We start from the raw sequence: 25,953 nt of genomic DNA on the forward strand, positions 1-25,953 counted from the left end.
TGGCAGCAGGCCTAGTTCATAGAAACTATGCACTAGGAGCTGTCTTATTAAAGTCTTAGGTATAAGCTCCAAGCAGATAACTCAAAACTTTTCTATTCAGATGAAATTTATATATTAAAATTTGTACGAATCATTTATTATTCTACATCTTCTTTCTTTTATTTATTTTTTATTTATTTTTTTAAATTAAGGATGATGGAGTAGTTTGATATTATCAAATAACAATTATATTTGCAATGAGATGAAGTATTGTATTAATATTTGATTTACAAAATAATATTTTATAATAAGAAATAATTTTTTATAAGGACTGACTTCTATTAAACCATATATTTCTAAAGAAAAATCTATTTGTCATCCTCACACTTTACATATCACACTTATTTTATTTTATTTTTTCATTTTTTCTATAATAAATATGTAGTGTGTGGATGATAAATAAAATAATTTAATTAGTTTAATAAGAATAAAAAAAATAAAAAATAATATTTTAATATATAAAGTGTGTGGTATAAAATGATGTGTAACATTTCTCTATTTCTAATACATTATGATTTGTGTTTGTTTATGTCCAAAAATACAATATAATCATTAAAAATATATCATCTTATGTTCAAATGAACATGCAAAACGGTGGAGTACAGGCATCTGCCGCATCTCAGGGGAGCCCAAATTGAAGAGTGAAGCCCACTTCAGAATGCAGCGAAAAGGTTGATTCAATTGGGCCCTGATCCCCCCACCCCACCCCCCTTCTTCACTGTTCTTTATGTTTTATATACGTATTAGAGCACCAGCATCGGCCTGGCTAAATGCCATCCAAATGTAAAATTTGACTAGTTTGAATTAAAAATGCCGGACATTGGACTAGTCAAAATAAAAGAATTGAAGCTTTTAGGTACAGTAAAGCTAAAGAAAAAGCCATCTTTGACGAGTTACTGTACTTAGACCAAACCATTATTTTACTAAAAACAATTGCCTGTCTGTTTTCTTCCCTCCATCTGCTCAACGCCTCCTCTCCCTTTCTCCCTTCAACGAATCCTCTTTCCATTTATTCTCTCTATTTTTCCCTTCCGTCTCCCTTTCTCTCTTCCCCCTACAGACCGAAACTCCCTCTCTCTCATTTTGTTGATTGTTCCTTCATTTTTTCTCAGTTTCGTCTACGGGTGGCCTTTCTCTCTCTCTCTCTCTCTCTCTCTCTCTCTCTCTCTCTCTCTCTCTCTCTCTCTCTCTCTCTCTCTCTACACCAGACCTGTCTTCGTCTCTCTCATTCTCTCCATTTTCACCAGACCTAGACTCACTCTCTCTCATTCTCGGCGCAGCACAGGGCCCATTCGGCAGGGAAAATGGAACTTGTGCGAGAATCGACATTAGGGCTCTATTTGGCAGGACCCATTCTCCATTTAATCTACTTGGTATGTAAAATTTCTGTATCTAATTTTTGGTCCATTGGGTATGCCTAATTTGTGCTTGATCTGTGAAAAATATGTGCTTGGTAAAGATCTGTGTATTTTCTATGCAAAATCTGGTCCATTCTCCATCTAATTCTCATGTAGCTTCGAAGGAAATCAACAAGTTTTATTTAGAAAGTCGCAGGCCTTCATGAACTTTTGGGTTGTTAATGGCCTTTGATGGTGTAGCTACTGGATTATAAAGTTTCATTTTCGGGTTGTTAGCTACATTCATATGAATATTTACTTCTGCTAGGTTTTTATAAATTGTAGTCAGCAGTGTGTGCGACGGCTAGTACATCTTGATAGGAACTAATTGAGGCACTTTATGATAGGAACCATTGGAGTGGTCGGTAACTCTCTTTGCAACTAACTCGTGCATAACTGACTGTTGGTTATTTGTCACTGATAGTACCATCAATGTTTTTCTTTATTTGGATTTGAATTGTTGGATTACAGATGAAATGATATGAGTCTCTTCTTTCGTGCAGTGACATTAATGAGAAGGAACAAGACTTTGAATGCTGGTGGTTTATGAACTAGAATGTGAATCTACTGCCGGTTTATGAACTAGAAATGTTGGATAGAAACATGTTGGTTGAGCCTGAATGTTGGATAGAAACATATTATATACTGAATGTTGGTGAATCGTAGGCTGCGGCTTGGCCTGTGTATTATAGATTGATGTTACAAAAAATTGCTGAAGTTGGTATTTTGGGCTGCGGCTTGTCCTGTGTATTATAAATTTGATGTACAAAAAATGTTGTTAATTTTTGTATTTTGGATGTGAGAAGTGTTAGCAAAATGTGTTTGTTGAAAAATTAAGTTGAGAAAAAAAATAATTGGAAAATAATAATTTTAAGTAAAAATTAAATTATTAATTAATATATGGAATGTATTTGTAAAATATTAAAAAAAATAAATTATTATTTAAATATATAATATTATATTATTATTTTGACTTTAAGATAGCTAGTCTAATGTGGGTCACTATCTCTATTGCTTTAGACTTTAGTTAAAAACTCTAATTTTAATCAAAATTTAGACTTGACAATGGCTAGAGCTCTTAGGCCAATGCTTTTTTCTCTTCCCGTCGAAGATGTTATCGTTTGCACGGGATTAGAGCTTCTAGGTGTGAAAGGAATATTGATGACGATCCTTAACCATCATCCATGACGTCAGAAGTTCTCCATTGAAATTCAAAGACTATTATCTGGACACGTAATGCAAGATTTGTTGGGTGTCGCCCGATTCCTATTAAAGCCGTATTATAGTATAGAAAATAAAACAGACATTATTTTTATATTAGCGGAAACTTTCAGCCCTCCTAATACACAAGATGACACGGAATATCGGGGTAACTTGTACTGTAAACGGCTCGCCACGTGGCTTAATTCTAAGCCAAAACCCCGGCCTCCTTTATACTAGCAATGAGCAATATCCAGTCGTCCTATAATTATCTAACCAATTGCACACCTAACGCCGCATGGTCCTCATCACATCTATCTAGCACAACGCACGACCCAGGGCAAAATCTTTCCCAATTTTCATCAATGGCGGAGAAGAGCTTCAAGTACGTGATCCTCGGTGGCGGAGTCGCAGCCGTGAGTTTCTCTATCATCGACTCTCGTACCCCTGTTTTTTCTTTCTTTCTTTTTACCCCTCAGTTTCGTTTCCGTATACTCTTTCTTTTCATCTTTAAACGTTTTCCTCGGTGCAAACTCCACGGTTTTATTTTTATTTTGCATCGCTGATTATTTTCCGTTAGTGTTTATGAGCCCGTGGTTTTGGATTCTGAATAATTAAGCTGAACTATGTTCGGTTTATGCTCTTCGCAGATGTTAGTATCGCACACTTTTCTCCCAATTATGATCAACAATATGCGTTTCAGTGGTTTGTAGCAGAGAAATACTTTTAAAACGAGGGATTTAATTAATTACTTTGGTATTGTTGAAAATGAAGTAAAGGACGACTGAAACCATGGATCTTCGTTGTCTTTTCTTTATCTACGAATATACATATTATACTCAAAAATTTCAAAAAGTGGTTTTCGAGGTAATAATTTTTGCCTCAATTAGTTTTTGTTTGTTTCTTCTGAATTATGCATTTTTGAAATAATAGGGATATGCAGCTAGGGAGTTTGCCAAACAGGGGGTTAAGCCAGGCGAGCTGGCGATCATTTCCAAAGAGGCGGTAGGCATTCATATATTTCCTTTTATACTCAATTATCTGGTTGACGTTATAACTTTATCTGCGAACGTTTCTGTGTGTAGAAAACTTAATGTTTCTTATCTGTTTTAGGCCATGGATGCAGTAAATATCCAGAATTTTGATATAGATGCATTACGCTATGCCGATATACTTTACTTGCTATTGAGAAAGTTCATGTAGCTTGTGTTATTACTGCATTTGTATATTTTATGCAATTGTAGGCAAAACAGTATTATATATGCTGTAGTCATGTTGTGAGGATTTTCGGCATGACAAGTATTATTTTAGGTTCAAGGCAGATTGCCTTGGAGCCTAAGCTAAAATCTCGATGGTACATGAGACTCCAAGTGAAGTGGAGCGCATTTATACAGATAGGGTAGATGAATGTAGCTTCAAAGACTGTGCATATGAGAAAATCATAGCAATAATGTGGTCACTTAGTAGATTACTTCAAATTTGGTCATTTAAACATACACGGAATCAAAAGGGATAAGAAAAACAACTCAACTTTATATTCATTGCATAATGTTTGAATTTGTTTTGCTACTGGTGGCTGTTATAGTAGTTGTTAGATTATGGTCTTATTACCTCGTGCAATGAACATTTATTGGATGTTCCCTCATTTCTGCTTGCTTAGTCTTGCAGGTGGCTCCTTATGAGCGTCCAGCACTTAGCAAGGCTTATCTCTTCCCCGAGTGTAAGGAGCAGCATACAAGTGCTGAATTTGTTTAAGCTAGTTTGAAGCTTGATTGTTGTTCTTCTGCCCTTTTAATTATATTCAGCATGCCATATGAAAATCAAATTGGTTTCGTTCCATGTTCCATTTTGCAGCTCCTGCTAGACTCCCCGGGTTCCATGTCTGTGTTGGAAGTGGAGGCGAGAGATTACTTCCTGAGTGGTACAAGGAGAAAGGTTTTGCCTCACCCATTGCACACAAACGTTAATATATTAACGCATGGGAGGGTTTCCTGGAATTCAAGTGCACTAGTATCCTAAGGAGATTTAACTAGCAGTCATTACTCAATTCAGTGTTTTTGTGGCTTGCAATTTATATAACTCAAACAGAGAATGGCTTACATAACACTGTCTCATGGAACCTCAACTTATGGTTGCAGGAATTGAATTGATCCTAAGCACAGAAATAGTTAAAGCCGATCTTGCTGCCAAAACCCTGTCAACCACTTCTGGAGAAACTTTCAAGTTTCACATTCTGATTATTGCAACTGGCTCAACTGTAAATGTTCCTGATGCTTCCAGAAACCACTTTTTCTTGCCTTTTCTACCTGCTCAGAGTAATGCTTTTTGCTACTTGCAGGTTATCAGGTTGACTGATTTTGGTGTGCAAGGAGCTGATGCCAAAAACATCTTCTACTTGAGAGAAGTTGATGATGCTGATACACTTGTAGAAGCTATCAAAGCAAAAAAGAATGGGAAGGTTGTGATTGTTGGAGGAGGATACATCGGTATTGAGATTGGTGCAGTCATGAAAATGAACAATTGTGATGTCAGCATGCTTTGCCCTGAAGATTGGCTCAGTAAGTGGAGATATCTATTGTATTGATGAAATTAGATGGCCTACTCCTTGTTGGAATTCATTAGGATATCCTGTTTCTCCTAATCTGGGCTGTGCTTTTTGCAGTGTTTCGGCTTTTCACTCGTGATATCGCTGCTTTCTATGAGAGTTATTATGAGCATAAAGGAGTCAAAATTATTAAGGGAACAGTTGCTGTTGGGTTTACTGCTGATTCAAATGGAGAGGTGAGCCTTCAGTCAGATAGAAGTTGTCTTGATGACATTATCTATCTACGAGACTGAAAGCTTAATTGACAATATTTTGCATACCATTCAGGTAAAAGAAGTGAGACTTAAGGATGGCAGGGTGCTAGAAGCTGATATTGTTGTTGTTGGCGTTGGGGCAAAGCCCCTTACAGCATTGTTCAAAGGTCAGGTTGCAGAGGAGAAAGGTGGGATCAAGGTTAGTGTGGGACTTCTAAGTGCCCTTGTTTTTCTGATCGTAGACTGGAATTCCTTACTAGGATTTCTGTCTCAACGCATGATGATTATTGCTACAAGGTATGTGCCTGATGGCTGTTTTGAATTTTTAGCTGAAGTAATGACACAAGTTGTTTGATTTCAGACCGATGGGTTCTTTAAAACAAGCGTACCTGATGTATATGCTGTTGGGGATCTGTCTACTTTCCCTTTGAAAATGTACAATGAGCTGAGAAGAGTTGAACACGTTGACCATGCACGCAAATCTGCGGAGCAGGCTGTGAAGGTGTGTACCTTGAAAGTACCAAATTGTTAGCCCAATAAATCGTGAAATTGGATCGGCACACTATTTACCCATACAGTCCCTTTTATTTAGGCATGAAGAACACATGCCGCTTAGATTTTCAAAATAACCAACCAATAGGGATAACTTCCAACTCTGTTTTGTATGGCCTTGTGCTATATCTTCTCGCTCTCTTCCCCCTCTTGGTAATTCTGCTCTGCATAGCGGTATGCAACTATGTGCATAATTATATTAAAAAACACGTTGTCATGACGTTTTGTTTTTGCAGGCAATCAAGGCAAGTGAGGAGGGGAAGACAATTGAGGAGTATGACTACCTCCCATTCTTCTATTCTCGCGAGTTTGATCTGTCCTGGCAATTCTATGGCGACAACGTTGGTGACACGGTGCTATTTGGAGACAACAATCCAGCATCACCAAAGCCCAAGTTTGGAACATACTGGATAAAAAATGGGAAGATTTTTGGAGCTTTCCTGGAGGGTGGGAGTCCTGAAGAAAACAAGGCTCTTGCTAAAGTTGCAAGGGTCCAACCTACTGTTGAGAGTCTAGATCTGCTCGCAAAAGAGGGTCTCTCCTTCGCCACCAAGATTTAATTACTTATGGTCTCATAAGCTGGCTTTGGTTTTCATTGATTTATGTTAATTACTTTTGGTTTACTTCGTGAGTTATGGAAAGATACATGGTTTGCATCGAACATAGTACGGAGAACTGATATAAACAAATAAATTTTTTTTTTATGTTCATTCACTTTTATGCATGTGACAAATAAAAATTCTTGCGCATGGTAAGTTAATTAAGAGAGATTTTCCTTCATTTCACGCATGGTAACTTAATCAAGAGAGAAGTTCCTTCATTTAGTGGCATAAGTGACAATAAACATTTGAAAATTAGATTTCCGAATCATCCGGATGCGAAAATCCCTAATTCAATTTTGCTTGTTGATCGCAATAAATCCAGAACTATATGCCAAGAGGGGCAAGATATCAGTAAGATATATAATAAATCAAATCAAATCCTTGGATAAAATAAAAGACCAAATTCAAACAGGACATTAGTAAGATAAATCGGTAAATACTGATGTAAGATCCAGCCATTTTTCTGCCTAAACTAATTAAGCTATATAAGCTACAAAATTATAAGCTATAAACTTAAAAACTACTAATTCATTCTCACGCCGTATCTTCTAGATCCAATGACAAGCTCCAATATCCAAGGTTTCATAGACTGACAAATGAACCTAGTACTCCTTAATCAAAGATACTGAAGCACATATCCTGCAACAAGTTCAAGACAAAATAAATAAGATAATATCAAGAAACAGATCATAATATATATGTCAACATTTGTTTTTCTCTTGTTGGAGTACATGAAAATATATAGGTGGCACATTACACTTATTAGCCCCTCTAACCTAAATAAATATATAGTTAAGCTGACTGCTTAGGTGGTAAAGAGATGCATGCTATATATGATATAATCGATCCTTCTGAACTCCCTATAATGCGTGCAGCAGCAGCACTAGTACTCAATTGAACAAGTAAAACTGTTCTTACATTAACATGGGCATGCAGGAAATATTTAAGAGGGTTCGACAATGTAATTAAATTCAAATAAGTAAATTAATTAAGTTTAGTATGCCACTGGAAACCACAACAATTAATATTTGAACACGAGCGGTGCAAAATTAGAGGAAAATGATCATTATGTATGTGTGTTGCGTTTCTGGCCTGTCCAAAAATCACACTTGACGATAGAGAGACAATATTTAAGTGGTTCGGTAACTTGCCTACGTCCACTGAAGCGGAAACTCAGTATTTTCAATATGTTTGTATAAAATTACAAACACTCATAAACAATTTCTCTATATCTCAAATGGCCTCTTTTCTGAATTTCTCCAGAACCCAAATTTCGTCCTCAACCCTATGCTTGATCGCTCACCGTAGCGAGGATGAATTTAATTTTCAGCAAATGATCTCTTTTTATAGGAGAAGCCATGTGGGACAAAACTCCCACACTTATTGACCAAGAGGGAACCTTCTTTCGGTGCAGCAGCTTTGGTCAATATTTGCTGCCAGAGACTTTCGGTAGATGGGTGGGTGACTACAAGTTCAAAAGATATTTCACATTTGGGGGTTTTCCAACAATGTGATCAAGATCAAGAACTTACTTCATCAGATTCCTCTTTCTCCTCCACCTTTTCCAGCTGATCCTGCTTTGGCTCCGCAGCGGCAGCAGCAACAGCACCACCATTTGTAGCGGTGGTTGCAACTACAAAACCATGAGCAGAAGACATAAAGGCCAACTTCTCCCGCCCAGTAGCAATAAGTTTTGTAATGTCTTTGCCCTTGACTAGTGACAGAAGAAGTTCTATCTTATCATCGTCAGCCTCGGCTCCAACTACAAACCCAGTTAATTAACCATACAAAATTAAAAATATGGTTTATAATCATAAAGCAGACAACTTGCATCAGAAATTCAATGTTTCAAATAAATAATTTTATTCTTTAAAAAAAAATAATTTTATTCATATATAGGCCACAAAATTTTGGATTCAAAAAATCATGTTCTACAACTAATTATCAATCTTATATTCTCGAATAATAGATGACACAATTTACAGCTTGTTCGATATTGATTTAGCCTTGTTAAAGATAATATCAAATTAATATTTTGATTTTTATAATTATCAAATCACTTTGATTTGATATCATAATGTTTAAAATTGTTATTGAATACAAGCTATATATTCTTATTTATAGTAAAATTACATTGAAATAAGATAAGGTAAATATTTTAAACATTATGCAAATCAAATCAAGATCATATCAAATCAAACTGATTTGATAATTATGAAAATCCAATCAAGATTGATATTATCTTCAACAGGCATGATAGGTAATTAATCTCTCGATTAATTGACTTCATGATCACGCAATTCATCCTTATAATCTAAAACAGTCACAACAACACTGATGCAATAACAATATACAGTACTTCACATGCAAAGTTGTATACCGATCGGATCCATAACATCCAAAATCCAACAAAGAATGTGATCAACCTCACCAAATTAAGAGTAACTTATTCGGATTAATTAACAACCCCAATTAAAAAGATTCGAACTGACTAATAGCTATACGCACGTATATACATTAATAAAAACAGTACTCCGGCCTGCATCTGTGCTAAAAAGATAAAATAATACACATATATACAAACATAAAAGAACCTGTGAAGTGAGCCTCAAAAGAAAAAAGGGTACGTACCGGAGCCAAGGATGTTCTTGATATCTTCTGCGGAAGGGTTTGTGTTCCCTCCCAAAAGAGCCAGCAAATACGCAGCAATTACCTTCATGTTTTCTAGAGAAAACGGGGAAAAGAGTGAGGGACTGAGAGAGCAAACAAAAGCAATAGAGCGAGATCAGTGAATAGTACTATAGGTGAAAAGATAGGCAGGCCTTGTAGCTTTATACAGGAGTCTCGTCCGTTTTCCTATAGAGTAATGCTACATACAATCATTTTTGCACACTCCACTGATATGATTGGCTGGATTAATTTTTTTTTAATACACAACCAATCATATCACTGGAGTGCATAAAGGAGTCCGTAAAAATGACTGCACATAAAATTTTTTTTTCCTATATATATATATAGGAAAAATCTTTTTGTCATCCTCACACTTCATACACCATATATTTTTTTTATAATAAATATTTAGTGTGTAGATGATAAATAGAATAATTTAATTAGTTTAATAAGAATAAAATAAAATAAAAAATAAAAAATAATATTTTAATATATAAAATGTGTGGTGTGAGATGATGTATAGCATTCCTCATATATATATATATATATATATATATTTATAGTCACAGTACTGGAGACGTTTCGGAGTTCGACTGGGAGGAGTAGAACGCTAAAAATCCCAAGCTGGAAAGAAGTCATTTTTGGGTAGGATTGACAAATCCCAAGTTGGAAAGAACTGAATGACTTACTGAGCGGGCGAGGGCTCTGACTATCATGCGCGCTGCGTGTCTTTCGATTAATAGGGATGATGCATTTTTTACGTAAAAATTTGAAAACAAAATTAGTTCCCAATTGATAGTATATGCATGGCCAGCAATATTCCTATGATCACCCTAGTTTCTATTTTTATATTAAATTAAAAACATATATATTATTTATTTTTTCAATTACGTGATTGTAGTTAAATGAGGGTTTTAATAAGTTTTCATCTGTGTCGTAGACTCAAAATAAATATGTCAATTACATGTGCTATGCGGATTTGGTTTTTTATTTTTTTTATAATCTGTCGAATATTCTTAGAGTTGAAGATTGAAGACAAGTACTACTCCTTCTAGGTACATTGAATTTTGTAATTAAGTTATTGTCATTGCAAGAGAATTTTTTCCAAGTACCAAAGGTCTAGAATATAGGTCCAAGAACACGAGAGACCCAGGCCAACAAAACAACCTATTTGCCCAATTAAGAGGCTCCCGACTTTGGAACAATGAGCGGCCCATGAATTCAAAAGCTTGAGAAACTCCCATAACACAAAGAAGGAACATGCTACCTCGACACCTTATTGCGGAGTCTAATCTCACGTAATCCTGAGCAGACATGCAAGCAAAAATCAAAAAAAGACCCCTAATACTCTGATGAATAGGAAAGGGGGAGACTTGACAGTGTGAACCCGAGGGGTAGGCGGGATAGAGAGTCACATTGCATTCATTATGCCACCCTAGGGAGCCACGCCGCATTAAAGGAACTTGACTAAAGAGACTGTTAAGAGGACATATCCTCCTAACACTGAGCATGGGTAGCTGACCCCAGGAATCGGACAAGGCATAAAGGTCAAATCCCTATGTAGTCGGAACTCTCTCTGAACTCTTTATTCACTTACATTAAACTCTAAAACGATACTAACTTAGGCATTAGAGACTCTCTAGCTACTACAGACCCCTCGTCTCATAGTATTTTCTCTGTATTCGTAGGTCCCATACCAAAGACCTGTGTTGCTAAGAGTCTTGTCTAAATACGTGCAAAATATGATGTTAACAGTCATAAACATGTGATCTATTTGCATGTAAATAATAGACAAAACAAAACAATATTTCAAATAGTATATATCAGCTTCGATTTTGAAAAGTGAAAGAAAAACCATGGTTTTTTCTTTTTATATATAGCTTTTATTTGATTTTTAAATATGTTGTATCAATCCGCATTAATCCGATACACTTTAAGATTAGAAAATATAGCCATAATTTGGAAAGTATAAAATTATAAATAGTTGATCTTACAAGTAAATTAACTAAGCATAATAATTTGGATAATGAGATACACACGGTACATTTTCACAACGTATTTCACAATAATATTGTAAGATGAGGGTATTTTTATAAAATGATATTATTTTTATAAAATATTTTACAAAAATACCCTTCATTTCAAACATAGTTGTGTAAAATGTTGTATGTAAATCATTTTCCTTAATGTTTTGGAAAGAAGGTGGGATAAAAATCTAAAAATTCTATGCTTCATTCTTATATAATTATCTATTTTTATTTTTATTATTTTATTTTTTTATAATAAATATATGATATAAAGATGATGAGGAGAATAATTTTTTTTTTTTAATTTAATAGAAATAAAAATAAATAAAAAAATATCTTATATGCGGTGTAGATGACTGGATAAAAAGAGTCGTGAAAAATGTGAGCTCCAACAAACTCATCACAACAATTCCAAGTTTCCAACTGAGTCAAAGTAGGTTATTCACACCCAAAAACTTCCGTCCGTAAGTATATGCCCTTAGTCTCTCGTAGTGCCCGTTACTTGAATGACGTGTCCTCCAATATCCCTTCATTTAAAAAAAGCAAAAGACAAGATACAGCCAGCTTTGGGCTGTATAATGTTTATGGTTTTGGCCCCTTCTGTCTAGTTTGATATATTTGATTAGTGATCGACATAACATTATCGTATCCATCCTCAAAAACATATATTTTCGAAATGAAGAATATTGCCGATGTCCCATCATATTTTAACATTTTCTTCAACAAAAATTTGTGTGCGCTTAAGTGAACATTAAGAATATTTATCCAATGGTTTACCCAAACAACCTCTTAAATAGATTATCTTTTATTGTATGTCGAGAACAAACTTAGGGGCCAGTTTAGATGGTGGAATATTCTTAATATATTTTATTATTATTTATTAATTTATACTATTATTTAATATTATTTTATTATTATTTATAAAATATTTGTCACCTGAGTACCAATCTTAATGTTGCGGTGCTAGTGATAAATGTCTTTCTCTGACATCTACTCTAGACAGCTGATAAAGTTGAGCTTCTTTCCACCTGCCACTATCATGGCTCGGACATTATTTATAGGGAAAATTAATGACTATCTCCTAGATATTTTATTGAGCTTTCGGAAAAATAAAAAATAAAATAAAAGGACTGTTGTTGGGGGTAGGTGTATCACTTCCGAGGGATAAAGTAGGTGTGTATATTAAATGCACAAAATTAAAGCACGCAGTACCTCAAATGGATTATAAGTATATGCCGGGTAGAATATATATATTAATATAATCAATTTGCAATGGTTTTTATGGGAAGTTATAATTTGGGTTAGAAAAATGACAATTATTGCCAGCAGGTTTTCATGTTATTCATGAGATTAATGAACCATCTGATACATGCACATCTTGGGTCAACTTTTGATACCTAAAAAGTTAACACCAAAATTGAATGTAAGATTACAATATTATTTATTTATATGAAAAAAATTAATAGAAGGGGTGATTGATGATAATTTTTCTACTTGGTCATGATCATAGTAGGTGGTATATCCTATTCTTTGGAAATTGAACATGAGGGCTTCTACAGAGCAGTCACTGTAGCAGCGCACTAACTACGTGGCTGCTTATATCTTTTCCATTTTATTTTTAACGTCCAACACGTGGTTCTTTCTCTGCTTTATTTTTCTTCTTTAACTTTTGGGAGAGAGATATAATTGGTTTTAGAGCAAAACTATAGTGATGGTGTTTGGTTAGGAGGAAATTCGGAGAAAAAAAACTTCGTTTGGAGATTCTTGTTTGGATACATTCTATTTGAAGGGGACGAGTTGGATAAATTGGGTTGAGCATCGTTATCAATATTAAGCGTTGTGTTATAGAATGTTCTAATTGGGGGAGGAAAATACATTTAAAACTGAGATTTGAGACCTAAATTCCTGAACTCCATTTTCTTATTATTTTATAACAACAAAAGGAAAATTGCAGAAAGAAAGAAAAACCTTTAGCTGCTTAGCCATGTTTGAGAGAGAGAGAGAGAGAGAGAGAGAGAGAGAGAGAGAGAGAGAGAGAGAGAGAGAGAGAGAGGAGGTTTGGTTACTTTTTACATGTTTCGTTCTTTAAGTTCTACTAAAATGTGTGTGTATTGATGGACATACAATAGAAGGAATCTAATACCTAAAATGAAGATTAATTGGGTTCTTCGAAGGGCAAATTACGAGGTGCTTCTTTCTATAAGAAACTTCCACAGAGTCTTGGAGCAAATGGGTACGAATTAGTCAAAAATGCAAGAACTGAAGACAGCGACAAGCTCAGCTACGAAATCTTCTCCAACCTGGAGAGCAAGTTCCTCTTCGGCTACGACGATCAAAGCTCTGAGTTCCCAAGCCGATCACTCCCCCGACCACTGAAGCTCAGCCTCAAGCTCAAGTCAAAGTTCAATCAGCCACTGTTGATAATAGTGTCTTAGCGATTAAGAACCAAAGGGGTAAAATCTGCATTCTTAGCATTGACGGTGCTGACATGCCAGACATTCTCTCCGGTAAAGTTTTGGCGTATTTGGAAAAAATGCCCAAAGTGAAATTCGGTAATTCAAAAGCAAGAATCGCCGATTATTTCGATGTCGCTACTGGCTCCAACGTTAGAAGTATTTTCACCGCCATGCTCAGAGGTCGTGGTGCTCGGGGTGCTTGGTTTGGCTGTTGAAGAAGATGAAGGATGCTTGGTGGTGCCTGGCTTTGATGGATGTCGAAGAAGACAAAGGGGGAAGGAGTCGATTTCGAGAGGGCATTGAGGGCTGTGAGCTCGTGGGGGGGGGATGGGGAAGGGCTAAGGGCTGAGAGACGTTGTAACAGCTCGTTAGAAATTCAATTGTGAAATTTCTATTAACTTTAAGAATTTCGTGAAAACCCCATAAGTTTTCACGAATCCATTAATCATATAGGTTTTTGTCTAACTACATAGTTAGTGTTATTATTTACTATGGTATCAGAAGTGTGTTTTTGATTATTGGAGATAGTTAGAAGTGTCAAAATGTATTATGGTTTGTGCCATTAGACTCGGAGGGTTATTTAAAGTCTTATGGCGCAATAACATTTTTTTCATATTTTCGGTCAAAACGTCTGTTCAAAACTGTAGATATTATTGGATAAAAAGAAATATCTTGAGATAATTTTCATGAATATTATTGGGTAAAAATATTTTGAGTTGATTTTTATAGATATTATTAGATAAAAATATCTTAAGTTGATTTTTTATAGATACTATTGGATAGAATATTATGAGATAATCTTTTATAGATATTTTGGGTAGGAGAAAACTACACTCAACTCTCAACTCCAGCCTCATCTCTTCTATATCTCATCCATAAGTATCTCCAGCCACCTCTCCCCACGAAATTATCTTCATTTACACTTTCCATTTAAAGAATATCAAACACTCTCTCTCGGACAGCTTTTAGGAGTTCTTTTGCATGCCCATTTTGAAGCTGTTGTAAGTGTTTTATCATAAAGTCTCCTTCATATAAGTTGTTCCTTTTTGAGTCTAGTTTACATGGAAACTTAGAAACTAGAAGAGGAAAAACAATTTCTGTTTTGAGAAAGTTTAACTCTTTGATGGTCTAAACCTATTCCAATGACTTTGATAATTTTATTGAAGGATCCTAAACATCTTATATACATGTTATATTATTAGTTTGAAGATATTTGGTGTTAGTTTCAAAGATATGAAATTTTATGCAAAGAGATATTCAGATAAGCCAAAGTGTGGATATTCTTTGCTAAATTTATGTTTTGGTTAATTTCTAACCATGTGATCTTGAATTAGAAGCTTATATATGTTTTAGGACATCTTTTTAAACCATGTAATGGTTTGGTTTGAAGATCATATATTTATAAGTAATAGATCAAGAGATTTATCAAAACTAGTTGAGGAAAAAGTTTCTGTTTTTGGACTAAGTGTAAAACTAAAAACTCCAAATGTTATTTTGTGATTTTGGTGACTTTAGTTTGATGATTTAAAGCATGGTTGATGTTAGGATGATATTATGAATATGTTAGAAGTAAGATTTGATTTTTGAAATTCTTGGAGATGTTTTGATTTAAGGTCAAAACTTGTGATTCAAGTGCTTGGATCTTTTTACAAAAAAAGCTTGGTGTTGATTATTAGCTTTTTATAAATGGATGTTTTAAGTATGGTTTTGAACTTAAGATTGGAAGATGTTTGTTGCAAAATTTTGGTTTAAGCATGAGTTTTGAAGTTGGAAGGAATTGCAACAAAAATCAAGGGAAATGGCATATGGATGTTTCGGCCATAGTGTGTTCTTCATAGTTGTGTTTTGTTTTAAATTTTTTTGAGTTGATATTTTAGTTTAGGACAAAATTTACATGAGGAATGTAAATTTTAGAAACTTTTGGAGTTAGTATGCAAAATCCTTAAGTTATGGGTAAAACGGTCATTTTCTCACATGTAGAGAGTAAAATATTTTCCATATTTTAAATATTTAGTGATTTAGTTCTAACTTTTAGAATCACTAATTACAGTTTCTCGTGGTCGCACTTGAAGTTTTATAAGAAACGCGGAGATTGAGGTAAGTTAGCTTTTAACTTACTAGCAGTTTACTGTGTATGTGTGCTAAGTAAAGGAACTACAGTGTATGTATGTATGTTATCATATATGTCATGCCATGCTAAGTTATCACGTAATTGTCTATTATACAGAATTTATTCTGTCGTCAATTTTTATCTGTTACATAATATATTCTGTCATGTATTATTGTACCTTACAAGTACGTCATGCTAAGTATGCCATCTATTACATGTATGTCAAGTCATATAATATTCACTGTTGCAAGTATGTCATGTTAAATATGTTGTCTATTATATATTATGCAATGTTACGAAATATTTCTATCTCAAGTTGGTCATGTATTTCAAGTTATATTCAAGTCACGTTATGTTACGTCAGGGCTTCAGTCATTTCGTATTCCAGTCACGTTTCATCTTGATTACTTATGTATGGGGTCACAGCAATTGTAACGCATACACTACGTGAGACACAACAATTGTGACACATAGAATACATGGGGCCATAACAAATGTGAAGTATTTATTTAAGCAGTTAAAGAATAAGTTTCCGTAGAATACATGGGGTCACAACAACTGTGCAGTATGTATTTTCCGTATAAATTAATGTGGCTTGATATGATATATCAGATTGTAAACTTACTTTTATTATAAAGCAGATCTAATAGATTTCATGAAGTCACATAATTTGTGGGTTTATTTTGTGTAATCTTTTTATGTCTGTAGCATTTCTCTTTTTTTATTATTACTAATCTAGTTGAGTTATTCTACTCGTCATCCCTATATTATATATATATATACTTGTTAATGAAAAATAAAAAATAAAAAATAAAATTTGAGCAATAAGCTAGGCATGATATATATTAATCACTATTTGTCTTTGATGAAATTATATATGTTCAATGATCAAGTGTGTTTATATTCCTAATCCTTTATATATATTTTTTTGAAAAAGGTTTGAAAGTAATATGTTATAAGCTGCAAGATTGATTGGAGTCCAAATTCCAGTTCTAAAGTCATAAAAGTAACAGTACTTGACGAAATCATGAAATCAATACGTGTATGTTTTGTCTCGTTCACGCTGAAATTATTGTTAAAGCATATTTGGATGGATGGAGTGCGAATATTAATGATTGTATCAAACAAATATGTAGGACAAAATATATATATATATATATATATATGGAAATTGCATGCATGTATATATGGTTCTTTAGAGTCTCTGAAGAAGAGTCAAACTCGATCGTAGAATGTACGCAATAATATTATTGACTCTACGTACGTCGCTAATTAACAAAAATAACCGTGAACAAAATCTGCAACTAATGAAAAATAGATAGTAAATACTAGATTCCATCCATTTGTTCGGCAGTTGGAGGGTATATATACATGATCAGTACTGTCACATTCGTTTAGAAAATCAATCAGATTTTTGTTTAATTAATACAATATATAATTTTTATATATATTAGGTACGTACGTACGTTCTTGCGACAGGAAAGGCCAACCTTTGAGACATTAAAAATTATAGGCTATAGCGTACGTGATGAAGAGCAGTACTCCTCATATATGCATGCATGCATATATCCTTCTAATCATGGTCGGGTGGACATGACGTCATATGTCTGTCATATTATATATATGCGAATCGAACGATATTATATATCCCGATTACAATGAGAGTTTCATATACACACGAATGATATGCATTTTATTAATTTTTCCCATATTAAACATAACAACCCCGGCTCTCAAGGCCATTACTCAGTTCATATATATAATAAGTGGCATATTCCACTAGTAGTATATCCATCAACTTTACATTTTATTTGATTAGCAACCCATAAATGCATTATTTATTTGAAATAACAGGATATAACCTGATCTTCTTTTTTTTTTAAAAAACTCCTCCTTGGCCTGTGCAACTTATGTGACGAGATCCATGCTGTCACTACAAGAAATCAGTATTTTTTAACGCTTATAATCATTGTTAAAAAGTATTTAAATCATTGCATATGTTTATCTCCAGTGATTTTAACTTCCTTGCATGTTTACCGCAAAAATTCATTATTAAAACAATTTTTAACAGTGATAGTTGTTTTAACAGTGATTTTTTTCCTTACTAATATTCTCAACATCGTTATAACTGTCCTCATGCCCATAAAGATAAATAGTTGAGAAATTTTAATTGCAGCATTTTAAATCATTGCAAATATTCTATAAATCATTGCAATTGATCTAAAGCATTTCCAATAAAAATTAAAAAATTGTTGCAAATTATTTTTTACAACGTAATTGTGACGCTGAAAATAGAATAAAAAACGTTGCAAATAGAAATAAAAATCGCTGCTAATACTTACTTTTTGCAGCATTTTTATTTACAATAGAATAAAAATAGCTGAAAAAATCCTAATTTCTTATAGTCGATCTACTGGTCGAGAGCATGCAGCAAACCCTAGTCACGTTATCCCAATCTTGTCGTCCAAAGCTGTGTCATAATTTCTATAAAGAGAAAACACTACGAAAAGTAGCTCAACAAATTAAAAAAAAAAAAAAAAATGAATGGAAAGACGAAGACTGGCACTATGTACAATATGATATACATATATATATATATATATATGTAATATAGACCCCACTATAAAGCGACGAGACGATTAAATCTTGCCACTAATAAATTGGAAAAGATTATGCAAAATTTTGCACCGATCACTTGGCTGAGTATAGGTCAGAATTCGTGTCACACACTTTCCATTAGATGATCACCACGACATGACCACGAAATAGTCCCTCTGCTATATATATATATATATATATATATGTGGTCACTTTACCTCAACGACTATATAAACTACACTAGTCATAATTAATTGTTATTTAGAAAACGACTTGCGTGACACTTTTAACTTTTATCCCCTTATTTATATATTTTTTAAAAAATAAATGATTTTGTCCTAGTCCACGATTTACTGCAACGTCCAGGATTTGAAAATATATAAAGTTAACCTTCAGTTAATTTGAGTGTGTATATAAACAAACATACAATACCAAGTTGTGCAATTAGTGGTTAGATCGTATTGCATTAATGTCCGTACATGCGCATGCCGATCATTATTTTGAACCCCCCAAAAAAAGAGTAATGCTATATAAACAAACAAACATGCATGCCGACCATCTTGCCAACTGGTCAGCCCCTCTTTTTTGGTTTCAGGAAGGTCAATTACGATGCAGCCATCCAGGAAAACTTCACCATTATTACAAGCATGTGCAGCAACTAGGAGAAATCCTTAAGTCGTGGACAAAAATCTTCCAAGCATCTACCCCTCTCTATAGTGAAGCATAAGCAGCTTTCAAAGCTCAATTTATCTACTAGGAGGCGACTCACAACTCGTCCACAAAGTTATCAGTGATTGCCTTGAACATATACATCAGTCTATCCAAAGAACCATCGAAGATTGTTGACATTACTTTAGTTAGTTCACAGACTGTAGATCTTTGCATGCCCCCAGAAGTGCCAACCATATGGCACATGAGCTTGCTCAAAGAGTTGCTAACTTACTACGCATTATTCAGAATCCTATTACGCATGACTCTCTGTATTGATCACACACTAGATTTGATCCCCCATAATTTTCCTTTATGCTCTATAAGAACTCTGTATTGGATCCTCCTTTTCTATTAGTAATAATTATTGATGGGTTGAAAGGAAAAAAAGGCCTACATGATGATCCACATGCATAATCTTATTTTCAAACCAGTCAAAACAAATATAAAAAATAACCTGGCCTACGTACGTACCTACGAAAAAAATTAAGCAAATAAAAAACATCCTTGAATGTATATTTATCCAGCGATCACTTAGAAATACGCTCAAACTTTGGTGGGCACAGAGTCTGTACGGCCCGCTCACTTCAACTTCAACCACGACCAAAGAGCACATACCCCAAGATCACCACTTGTAAAGTGTTATCACCGTACGTACGTCTTCGTGGGGCCTCATGTCTCTGACCGTGCCACATGTGAGTTGCTGGAAAGACAAGCTGGAATTAACGGTGAGCTGTAATATGATTTTGGGTAAAATTTTATATAACATATTATTATCTTATTTACATCTTATTAAATAAATAAGATATAATATATTTATTATTATTAAATAATTAATTATTATTAAATATTAATAAATACATCATATTATATATAATAGAATATAAATAAAATAGTGATAACATTATTTATGATTTCAATAGATGGACTCGCTCAAAATGCGGACCACGTGACATTCACACAGACTTCAAGGTCTTCCCTTCCCGATTATTATTAGCATCACGATTTACAGCTCCATCTTAAAGTCTTCCCTAATTTCCTCCTTAAATAAAACAAAAATTTCAAGATAATTAAGTTTTATATTTTTCAAGAAAAATATAACTAAATTTAGCTAAAAGTATATTTCAAGAAATATAAAAAATTAAATTATATATATACATATATATTTTCAATCGAATAAATATAAGTGTGTATATATATATGATTATCAAATTATTATATGTTAATGAGAAATCTGAATGAGTTAAAAGTGCTCTATACTTTTCATAAATACTTCAATACTAAATTTATAAAAAATAAGGTTACTTGCATTATCAAAAGCACAATAGTCACCCAACATCACTTATGTGGCGTGGGAGATATTCGAGCAGGGAAAAATCAAAGGACAGGTCGGTTTCCCGGTAAAGCACGTCCGTATATAACTCTCCGTGGACCTTCGGAACTCGCTCGCTCGCTCGCTCTCTCTCTCTCTCTCCTCCATTGACCGACTGTTTTTGAGTCTTGAAATGGAGGTTCAAACACAAGCTGTTTCAAACTTTGAGCTCCAGTCAAAGACTCCATTCTCTTCTTACACTGTTGACGAAATGAACCCGTCCTCCCCAGAGTTCGCTTCCCACGAAGACTTCCCGACCTCCAGAGCGCCCGAATCATTCCCCACGGGCACTCCGAATACCGACTGTTTGGACTCTCACGAGGCCGTTAATGAACCGCCGTCGGTAAATGGTGGTCAACTAGGCGAAGGCCATGGAGCAACTGCTTTCACTTCCGAAGATAGCGACTGGTCGCTGGAGACTGACGTGGAATCCACGCTGCTGGTGGGCTCCACCAGGAATGAGCCGGGCTCACTGGGAAGCGCGGCGGTGAAGATGCAGAAGGTCTACCGGAGCTATCGCACGCGGCGTAGGTTAGCGGACTCCGCGGTTGTAGCCGAAGAGCTCTGGTGTGTGGAAGTTATCTGCGAGCTAATTCTTCTTTGTTTCGATTCACTTAGTAATTTGTTGAAATTAAAAGAAAAGAAAATGAGGATGCTTTTTTAGGTGGCAAGCGTTAGACTATGCTAGACTGAATCACAGTACGATTTCTTTCTTCAATTTCTTGAAGCCCGAGAGCTTGGTTTCCAAGTGGAGTCGTATTACCTTGAATGCTTCTAAGGTAATTCCATACTTTTTTCCTTTTCTTCCTTTTTTAATATTTAGTTTGGTTCTTATGTTTTCTTCTGGGATCAGAAAAGAACAAGCTGTAATAGTTACCGTATGGATGCTTGTCGTGATTTGGAAAATAGACGATTTGGGTGAGTGAGTTATGATCATGCAACTTTGGATCTTTTTTGGGCAGGTAGGAAAAGGTTTGTCCGAAGATGCCAAGGCACAAAAATTGGCCTTTCAGCATTGGATTGAAGCTGTAATTACCACCTTCTTTAGCCCTTCTTACTTATTATTTTGATCAAAACGAACCATTTATCTGATAGATTGATTTTCCGTTGTGTTGTAGACTTGTAATTCTGATATATCTGTGTATCTTACTTTTCTCAATATTACTAAAATTTTTAGATTGATCCGCGGCATCGTTACGGGCATAGCTTGCATTTGTACTACGACGAGTGGTGCAAGGCGGATGCTGGTCAGCCATTTTTCTACTGGTAAGAAAAGTTCCTCTCCCAAAATATAGTATACATGAAGAAGTTATTTGTCCAAGTTTATGGTATTGGTCCTGTTGGGAATTTAATAGTTAATACTTCAAAATTTAAATGGATTATTATCCCAAACTAATATAATTCATCTGTGACCAACTTTTGATGAACATCATCAATATCTCCTTATGCTTGTTCTGGGTTTATTGTAATACAAGGTCCATTTGGCCAGAATCAATCAAATATGTTTCACAAGGAGTTCTTTGTACTATTACATTAATCTGGAAAAAACCCTGGTTATCGGTTAGCCTTACCATGTGGTTTTTTTTTTTTTTTAATGGTACTTTTGTGACATGTGCATCAATTGCCATATATTTAGGGCTGATTTCCCTGAACGATGGCTTAACATTAACATCACCTTCCACACCCATTCTTTTGATGCCGGGTACTGATCTGTTTCTTAGGTGGAGTTTCATTCAATCAGAATATTATGGTAATAAAGGATTTCCATGTTATGTACGCTGCAAATGATCTGGAAGACGCACATTCCCTCAGATTTTTTCTTTCGTTACACAATAAATTGAGAAAACAATGTTGAGGGAAAAAAAGAACAAGATATATGAATTGGAGTTATTTTTTGCTTCTTGCTGATGTTGATACAGTTTTCATATGGCAAGAAGTATGGCTCTTGCAATGTGTTGTGCTAAGTTTTGTTACAACTACTTTCTGCAGGTTGGATGTTGGAGACGGAAAAGATTTAGATCTTAAACAATGCCCAAGATCAAAGCTGCGACAACAGTGCATCAAGTATCTTGGACCTGTATGCTCTTGCAAAAATCAAACTGAAACCTGTTATCAACTGAAATTGAGTATCGATTGCAATGCAATTTGTTGCATAATGAAATACAATTTTTTAAGGATCTTGGACTTTTTGCCAACCTGACATTCTAATTTTCTTTGCATCCCTTCTCTTTTGTATTTCCTGGAATTAGCGAGAGAGGAGGCATTATGAATATGTAGTAGTTGAAGGGAAAGTAATTCACAAACAAACTGGAGATTTCCTTCATACAATGGACGGGTCAGACAGGACTAAGTGGATATTTGTTATGAGCACCTCCAAGAAACTCTATGCTGGTCGGGTAAGAGATTAAGAAAAGCTGAAGATCAATTTCTTTCTGAAGAGTTTCTATTGTTTCCGGAACAACTAATATATTTTTAATTCCTCACAGAAAAAGAAGGGAGAGTTCCACCATTCTAGCTTCCTGGCTGGAGGAGCTACGTTAGCTGCTGGAAGGCTAGTGGCAGAGCATGGAATTCTGAAGGTATCATTGGGAAAGATTTATACATGGAAAAGCTGTAGGCAGTGGCATGGGGACTGATTTATCTGAACAAACGTTTATTGTTTAAATTGGTTATGTTTTCTATTGGATACCTGTGCAAAACCTCTTCCAAGTACCCACTTTTAGATCGTATCGATGGTTCTGTCTTCATCGATAGCATCTTTTACTTTCTTCTCTTTTTCATTTTTTTATTAATTTTAACCATTTCGTGAAATTGATAAATCATTAATCAAGTACTCTTATGCATTTTTTATTCCTGAAAGGCCAAGTAATTCATGAATACTACATAGTAGATGCCACTTTTTTTCACCCTACACTTTGTATTTTTTTGTTAGTTTCTATTTTCCGGCAAATACCTCTGATGATGTCAAATTGAAATTCTGTTATATCATGCTTATCTCCCATCTAATCATTTTTTATTATAATTTTTCAGTCCATCTCTGCATATAGTGGACATTACCGGCCAACAGATGACAAGCTTGACAGCTTTTTATCTTTACTCAAGGAAAATGGTGTGAACCTTAATGAAGTTCAGGTAATTTCTGTCTGACCTCATTGTCTCATAATTTTGCAATATTGAAAACTTGATGGTAACCTGGAAATACAGAATTCAGATAGTGGAAAAAAAATTTAGGCTAAAATATGGAAAGGTGATTGGTTAAAGCTCTCACAGAAAGCACTAGATTTTGATCTAGCCATGAGTTGTTTCTTGTCAAATATTCTGGCCATTTATGTCCTTGAAATTCTTGTTCCTTGGGCAGAAAAATGGATTTTGTCTGTCCTCCTAACCTCATTTGTCTTTAGTCTGTTTTAATTCAATCTTAAAATGACATCTCATGCAATTGCCTAACAATATGTTTTGCATCCATTTCTTTAGATATATAAGGCAAACGAAGACTCTGATAGTTATGATGACATCAAAGTGGGAGGTGGGGCTGCACTTGAAGTCTTGACAAACTCAAAAATCAACGACTTGGAAGTTCCAGAGAAAGAGAAGGAAATCCCGTCCTTAGAATCAATTGAAATTCCTCACACTGAAACTAATTACAAAAGGACTTTATCTGGCGGTCTTCAGAGCCCGAGAGCTGAGGTGCCTAAGACTGCAATGTTGCAACGAATCAATTCCAAAAAGGTTGCAAAATCATACCAATTAGGGAATCAGCTCTCACTCAAGTGGTCAACTGGAGCTGGACCAAGAATTGGTTGTGTTGCTGACTACCCTGTAGAACTGAGAGTACAGGCCTTGGAGTTTGTCAATCTATCTCCAAGATTTCCACCCACACCTTCATCCTACAGGCGAATGGCTGGTCTTACATCACCAAATGCATCACCTTCAACACAACCCGCCTCGGATCTCAGTAATGGCGATGGGACCTCTGGCGATTGAATCCAAAAAATATCACCACGTTTTTTATTCCTGCCTAATGGATGCTTTAGTGTACATATTTCGTATCTCATCTGTTCTGCATGTCACCTCAAACCCTCTTGGAATGGTCAAAGCATTATCTTGTTTACATAATCAAGGTTCCATAGTTTCAACACACTCGCTGTTTTGCCCACCATATTGAAAATTTCAAAATGTCAACAAAGTGAGGTAACTATTTTCACAGTAGAACCTGTTTGCGTCCTGTTATCCATCAATTATATTTGAAGGTCCCGTTTGGTTATAATATTGTTATAATATTAATAAATAAAATATTGTTATAATATAAATTTTTAATATTAATTTTATATTGAGATTTAAAAAAGTTAAATTATTTATTATATTTTATTGAGGATTTGAAAAAATTATAATGATAAGTTAAGATGAAATAAGATGAGAGGAGATTTTTGATTTTGTCTAACCATACCGGGCTGAGTTTGCTTTCCATGGAATGGAAATAAAATTGTACGATATATTGGATCAATATATTCAAGGTTTTCCCTCTCGGCTGTAAAGCTTCCCCCGTCACGCGAATTACTCTCTGCATCCTAACGGCCCAATAAGGTGTTCAAAGGACATTGCAGAAAGTTCCTGAAACCAGTATAAGGAGTCTGAACCTAAAGGTTCAAAATGACTTTTTTCAATATATATATATATATATGTTTTCTTCGACGAATCATGAACTTAACTAACAAGTTGAATATTCGTTCACAAAGTTAAAGATGTCTTGTTTATCCCCGTTCTATACATGTTAGCATTGCCTGTGACCCTTCTCTCTCTCTCTCTCTCTCTCTCTCTCTCTCACATATATATGTGTGTGTGTGTGTGTGTGGACGAAGAGACAAAGACAATGACCAAAAGCAACAGTTGGTCACTCCCACAAGGAGTACTAGGTATTGGTCTCTTTTTTTATTTTTTAATAACAGGTATTGGTCTCTTTCATCATGTGGTTCTCTGACCTAAATAGAAAGACGACTTTCGAGGAGGAAGTCCAACTGCATTTTCAAAAAAAATTCCTCATCTTCCAATCAAATCTGATAAGCATCCAACCACTTATAGTATGACCATTTTCTTCCAATCAAATTTACACGTCACACACCTACGTAAAAAGTATTGGCTGTCGTCACTGACATTCTTCCTTTTATAATTATGTGGAAAACATCCACTTACCTCTATTTTATTAAAACAATCCACTTGCCTCTTTGATAATTAATATAGCCATTTTCTTCCTTCTTTTTTCTCTTAATTAGGCATTTATCCAACCATCTAAACAATTTCTTTTACGCTCCTTTTCTTTTGTGAACTCATTGTGTCTCACGTACCATCCCACTTTCTCATTTTGTGCAGAACTTCCTGCAAATGAGGTTCAAAGTGGACCACGTGAAAATCAAGATCAGATGAAT

The 25,953-nt window shown here is 34.8% G+C and overlaps 3 protein-coding genes across 3 annotated transcripts; 2 read left to right on the forward strand and 1 right to left on the reverse strand.

Annotated features, from left to right (window-relative positions):
- Window positions 1-2,891: 2,891 nt before the first annotated feature.
- On the forward strand, window positions 2,892-6,697 carry LOC122276624 (monodehydroascorbate reductase, seedling isozyme-like). Its single transcript, XM_043086494.1, has 10 exons — window positions 2,892-3,052; window positions 3,570-3,641; window positions 4,305-4,356; window positions 4,491-4,571; window positions 4,775-4,893; window positions 4,975-5,194; window positions 5,299-5,417; window positions 5,509-5,634; window positions 5,797-5,937; window positions 6,224-6,697. The coding sequence occupies exons 1-10, from the start codon at window positions 3,002-3,004 to the stop codon at window positions 6,545-6,547; spliced, it is 1,305 nt and encodes a 434-aa protein (XP_042942428.1). The 5' UTR covers window positions 2,892-3,001; the 3' UTR covers window positions 6,548-6,697.
- A 253-nt stretch (window positions 6,698-6,950) lies between these two features.
- Window positions 6,951-9,382, reverse strand: LOC122276625 (60S acidic ribosomal protein P2-like). The gene is made up of 3 exons (XM_043086496.1): window positions 9,221-9,382; window positions 8,122-8,351; window positions 6,951-7,228 (listed from the first exon to the last, which is right to left on the reverse strand). Exons 1-3 carry the CDS (start codon window positions 9,306-9,308, stop codon window positions 7,202-7,204), a joined length of 345 nt encoding a protein of 114 aa, XP_042942430.1. The 5' UTR covers window positions 9,309-9,382; the 3' UTR covers window positions 6,951-7,201.
- Window positions 9,383-20,503: 11,121 nt separating this feature from the next.
- On the forward strand, window positions 20,504-24,646 carry LOC122277664 (IQ domain-containing protein IQM3-like). Its single transcript, XM_043087751.1, has 9 exons — window positions 20,504-21,097; window positions 21,195-21,309; window positions 21,493-21,558; window positions 21,708-21,796; window positions 22,520-22,607; window positions 22,780-22,926; window positions 23,017-23,109; window positions 23,561-23,662; window positions 24,005-24,646. Exons 1-9 carry the CDS (start codon window positions 20,664-20,666, stop codon window positions 24,512-24,514), a joined length of 1,644 nt encoding a protein of 547 aa, XP_042943685.1. The 5' UTR covers window positions 20,504-20,663; the 3' UTR covers window positions 24,515-24,646.
- Window positions 24,647-25,953: the final 1,307 nt, after the last annotated feature.

The sequence above is a fragment of the Carya illinoinensis genome, chromosome 9 (assembly GCF_018687715.1).
Source record: "Carya illinoinensis cultivar Pawnee chromosome 9, C.illinoinensisPawnee_v1, whole genome shotgun sequence".
Lineage (NCBI taxonomy): Eukaryota > Viridiplantae > Streptophyta > Magnoliopsida > Fagales > Juglandaceae > Carya > Carya illinoinensis.

What these genes read in the sequence shown, in the direction of transcription:
- LOC122276624 (XM_043086494.1), top strand. Translation starts at nt 3,002, where the DNA reads ATGGCGGAGAAGAGCTTCAAGTACGTGATCCTCGGTGGCGGAGTCGCA. An exon ending in TGAGTGGTACAAGGAGAAAG is followed by an intron (nt 4,572 to 4,774) that starts GTTTTGCCTCAC and finishes TTATGGTTGCAG; the next exon opens with GAATTGAATTGATCCTAAGC. An exon ending in TTGCCCTGAAGATTGGCTCA is followed by an intron (nt 5,195 to 5,298) that starts GTAAGTGGAGAT and finishes TGCTTTTTGCAG; the next exon opens with TGTTTCGGCTTTTCACTCGT.
- LOC122276625 (XM_043086496.1), bottom strand. Translation starts at nt 9,308, where the DNA reads ATGAAGGTAATTGCTGCGTATTTGCTGGCTCTTTTGGGAGGGAACACA. An exon ending in CAAGAACATCCTTGGCTCCG is followed by an intron (nt 8,352 to 9,220) that starts GTACGTACCCTT and finishes CTGGGTTTGTAG; the next exon opens with TTGGAGCCGAGGCTGACGAT. An exon ending in AGAAAGAGGAATCTGATGAA is followed by an intron (nt 7,229 to 8,121) that starts GTAAGTTCTTGA and finishes AACTTGTTGCAG; the next exon opens with GATATGTGCTTCAGTATCTT.
- LOC122277664 (XM_043087751.1), top strand. Translation starts at nt 20,664, where the DNA reads ATGGAGGTTCAAACACAAGCTGTTTCAAACTTTGAGCTCCAGTCAAAG. An exon ending in TTACCTTGAATGCTTCTAAG is followed by an intron (nt 21,310 to 21,492) that starts GTAATTCCATAC and finishes TTTTTTGGGCAG; the next exon opens with GTAGGAAAAGGTTTGTCCGA. An exon ending in AGAAACTCTATGCTGGTCGG is followed by an intron (nt 22,927 to 23,016) that starts GTAAGAGATTAA and finishes AATTCCTCACAG; the next exon opens with AAAAAGAAGGGAGAGTTCCA.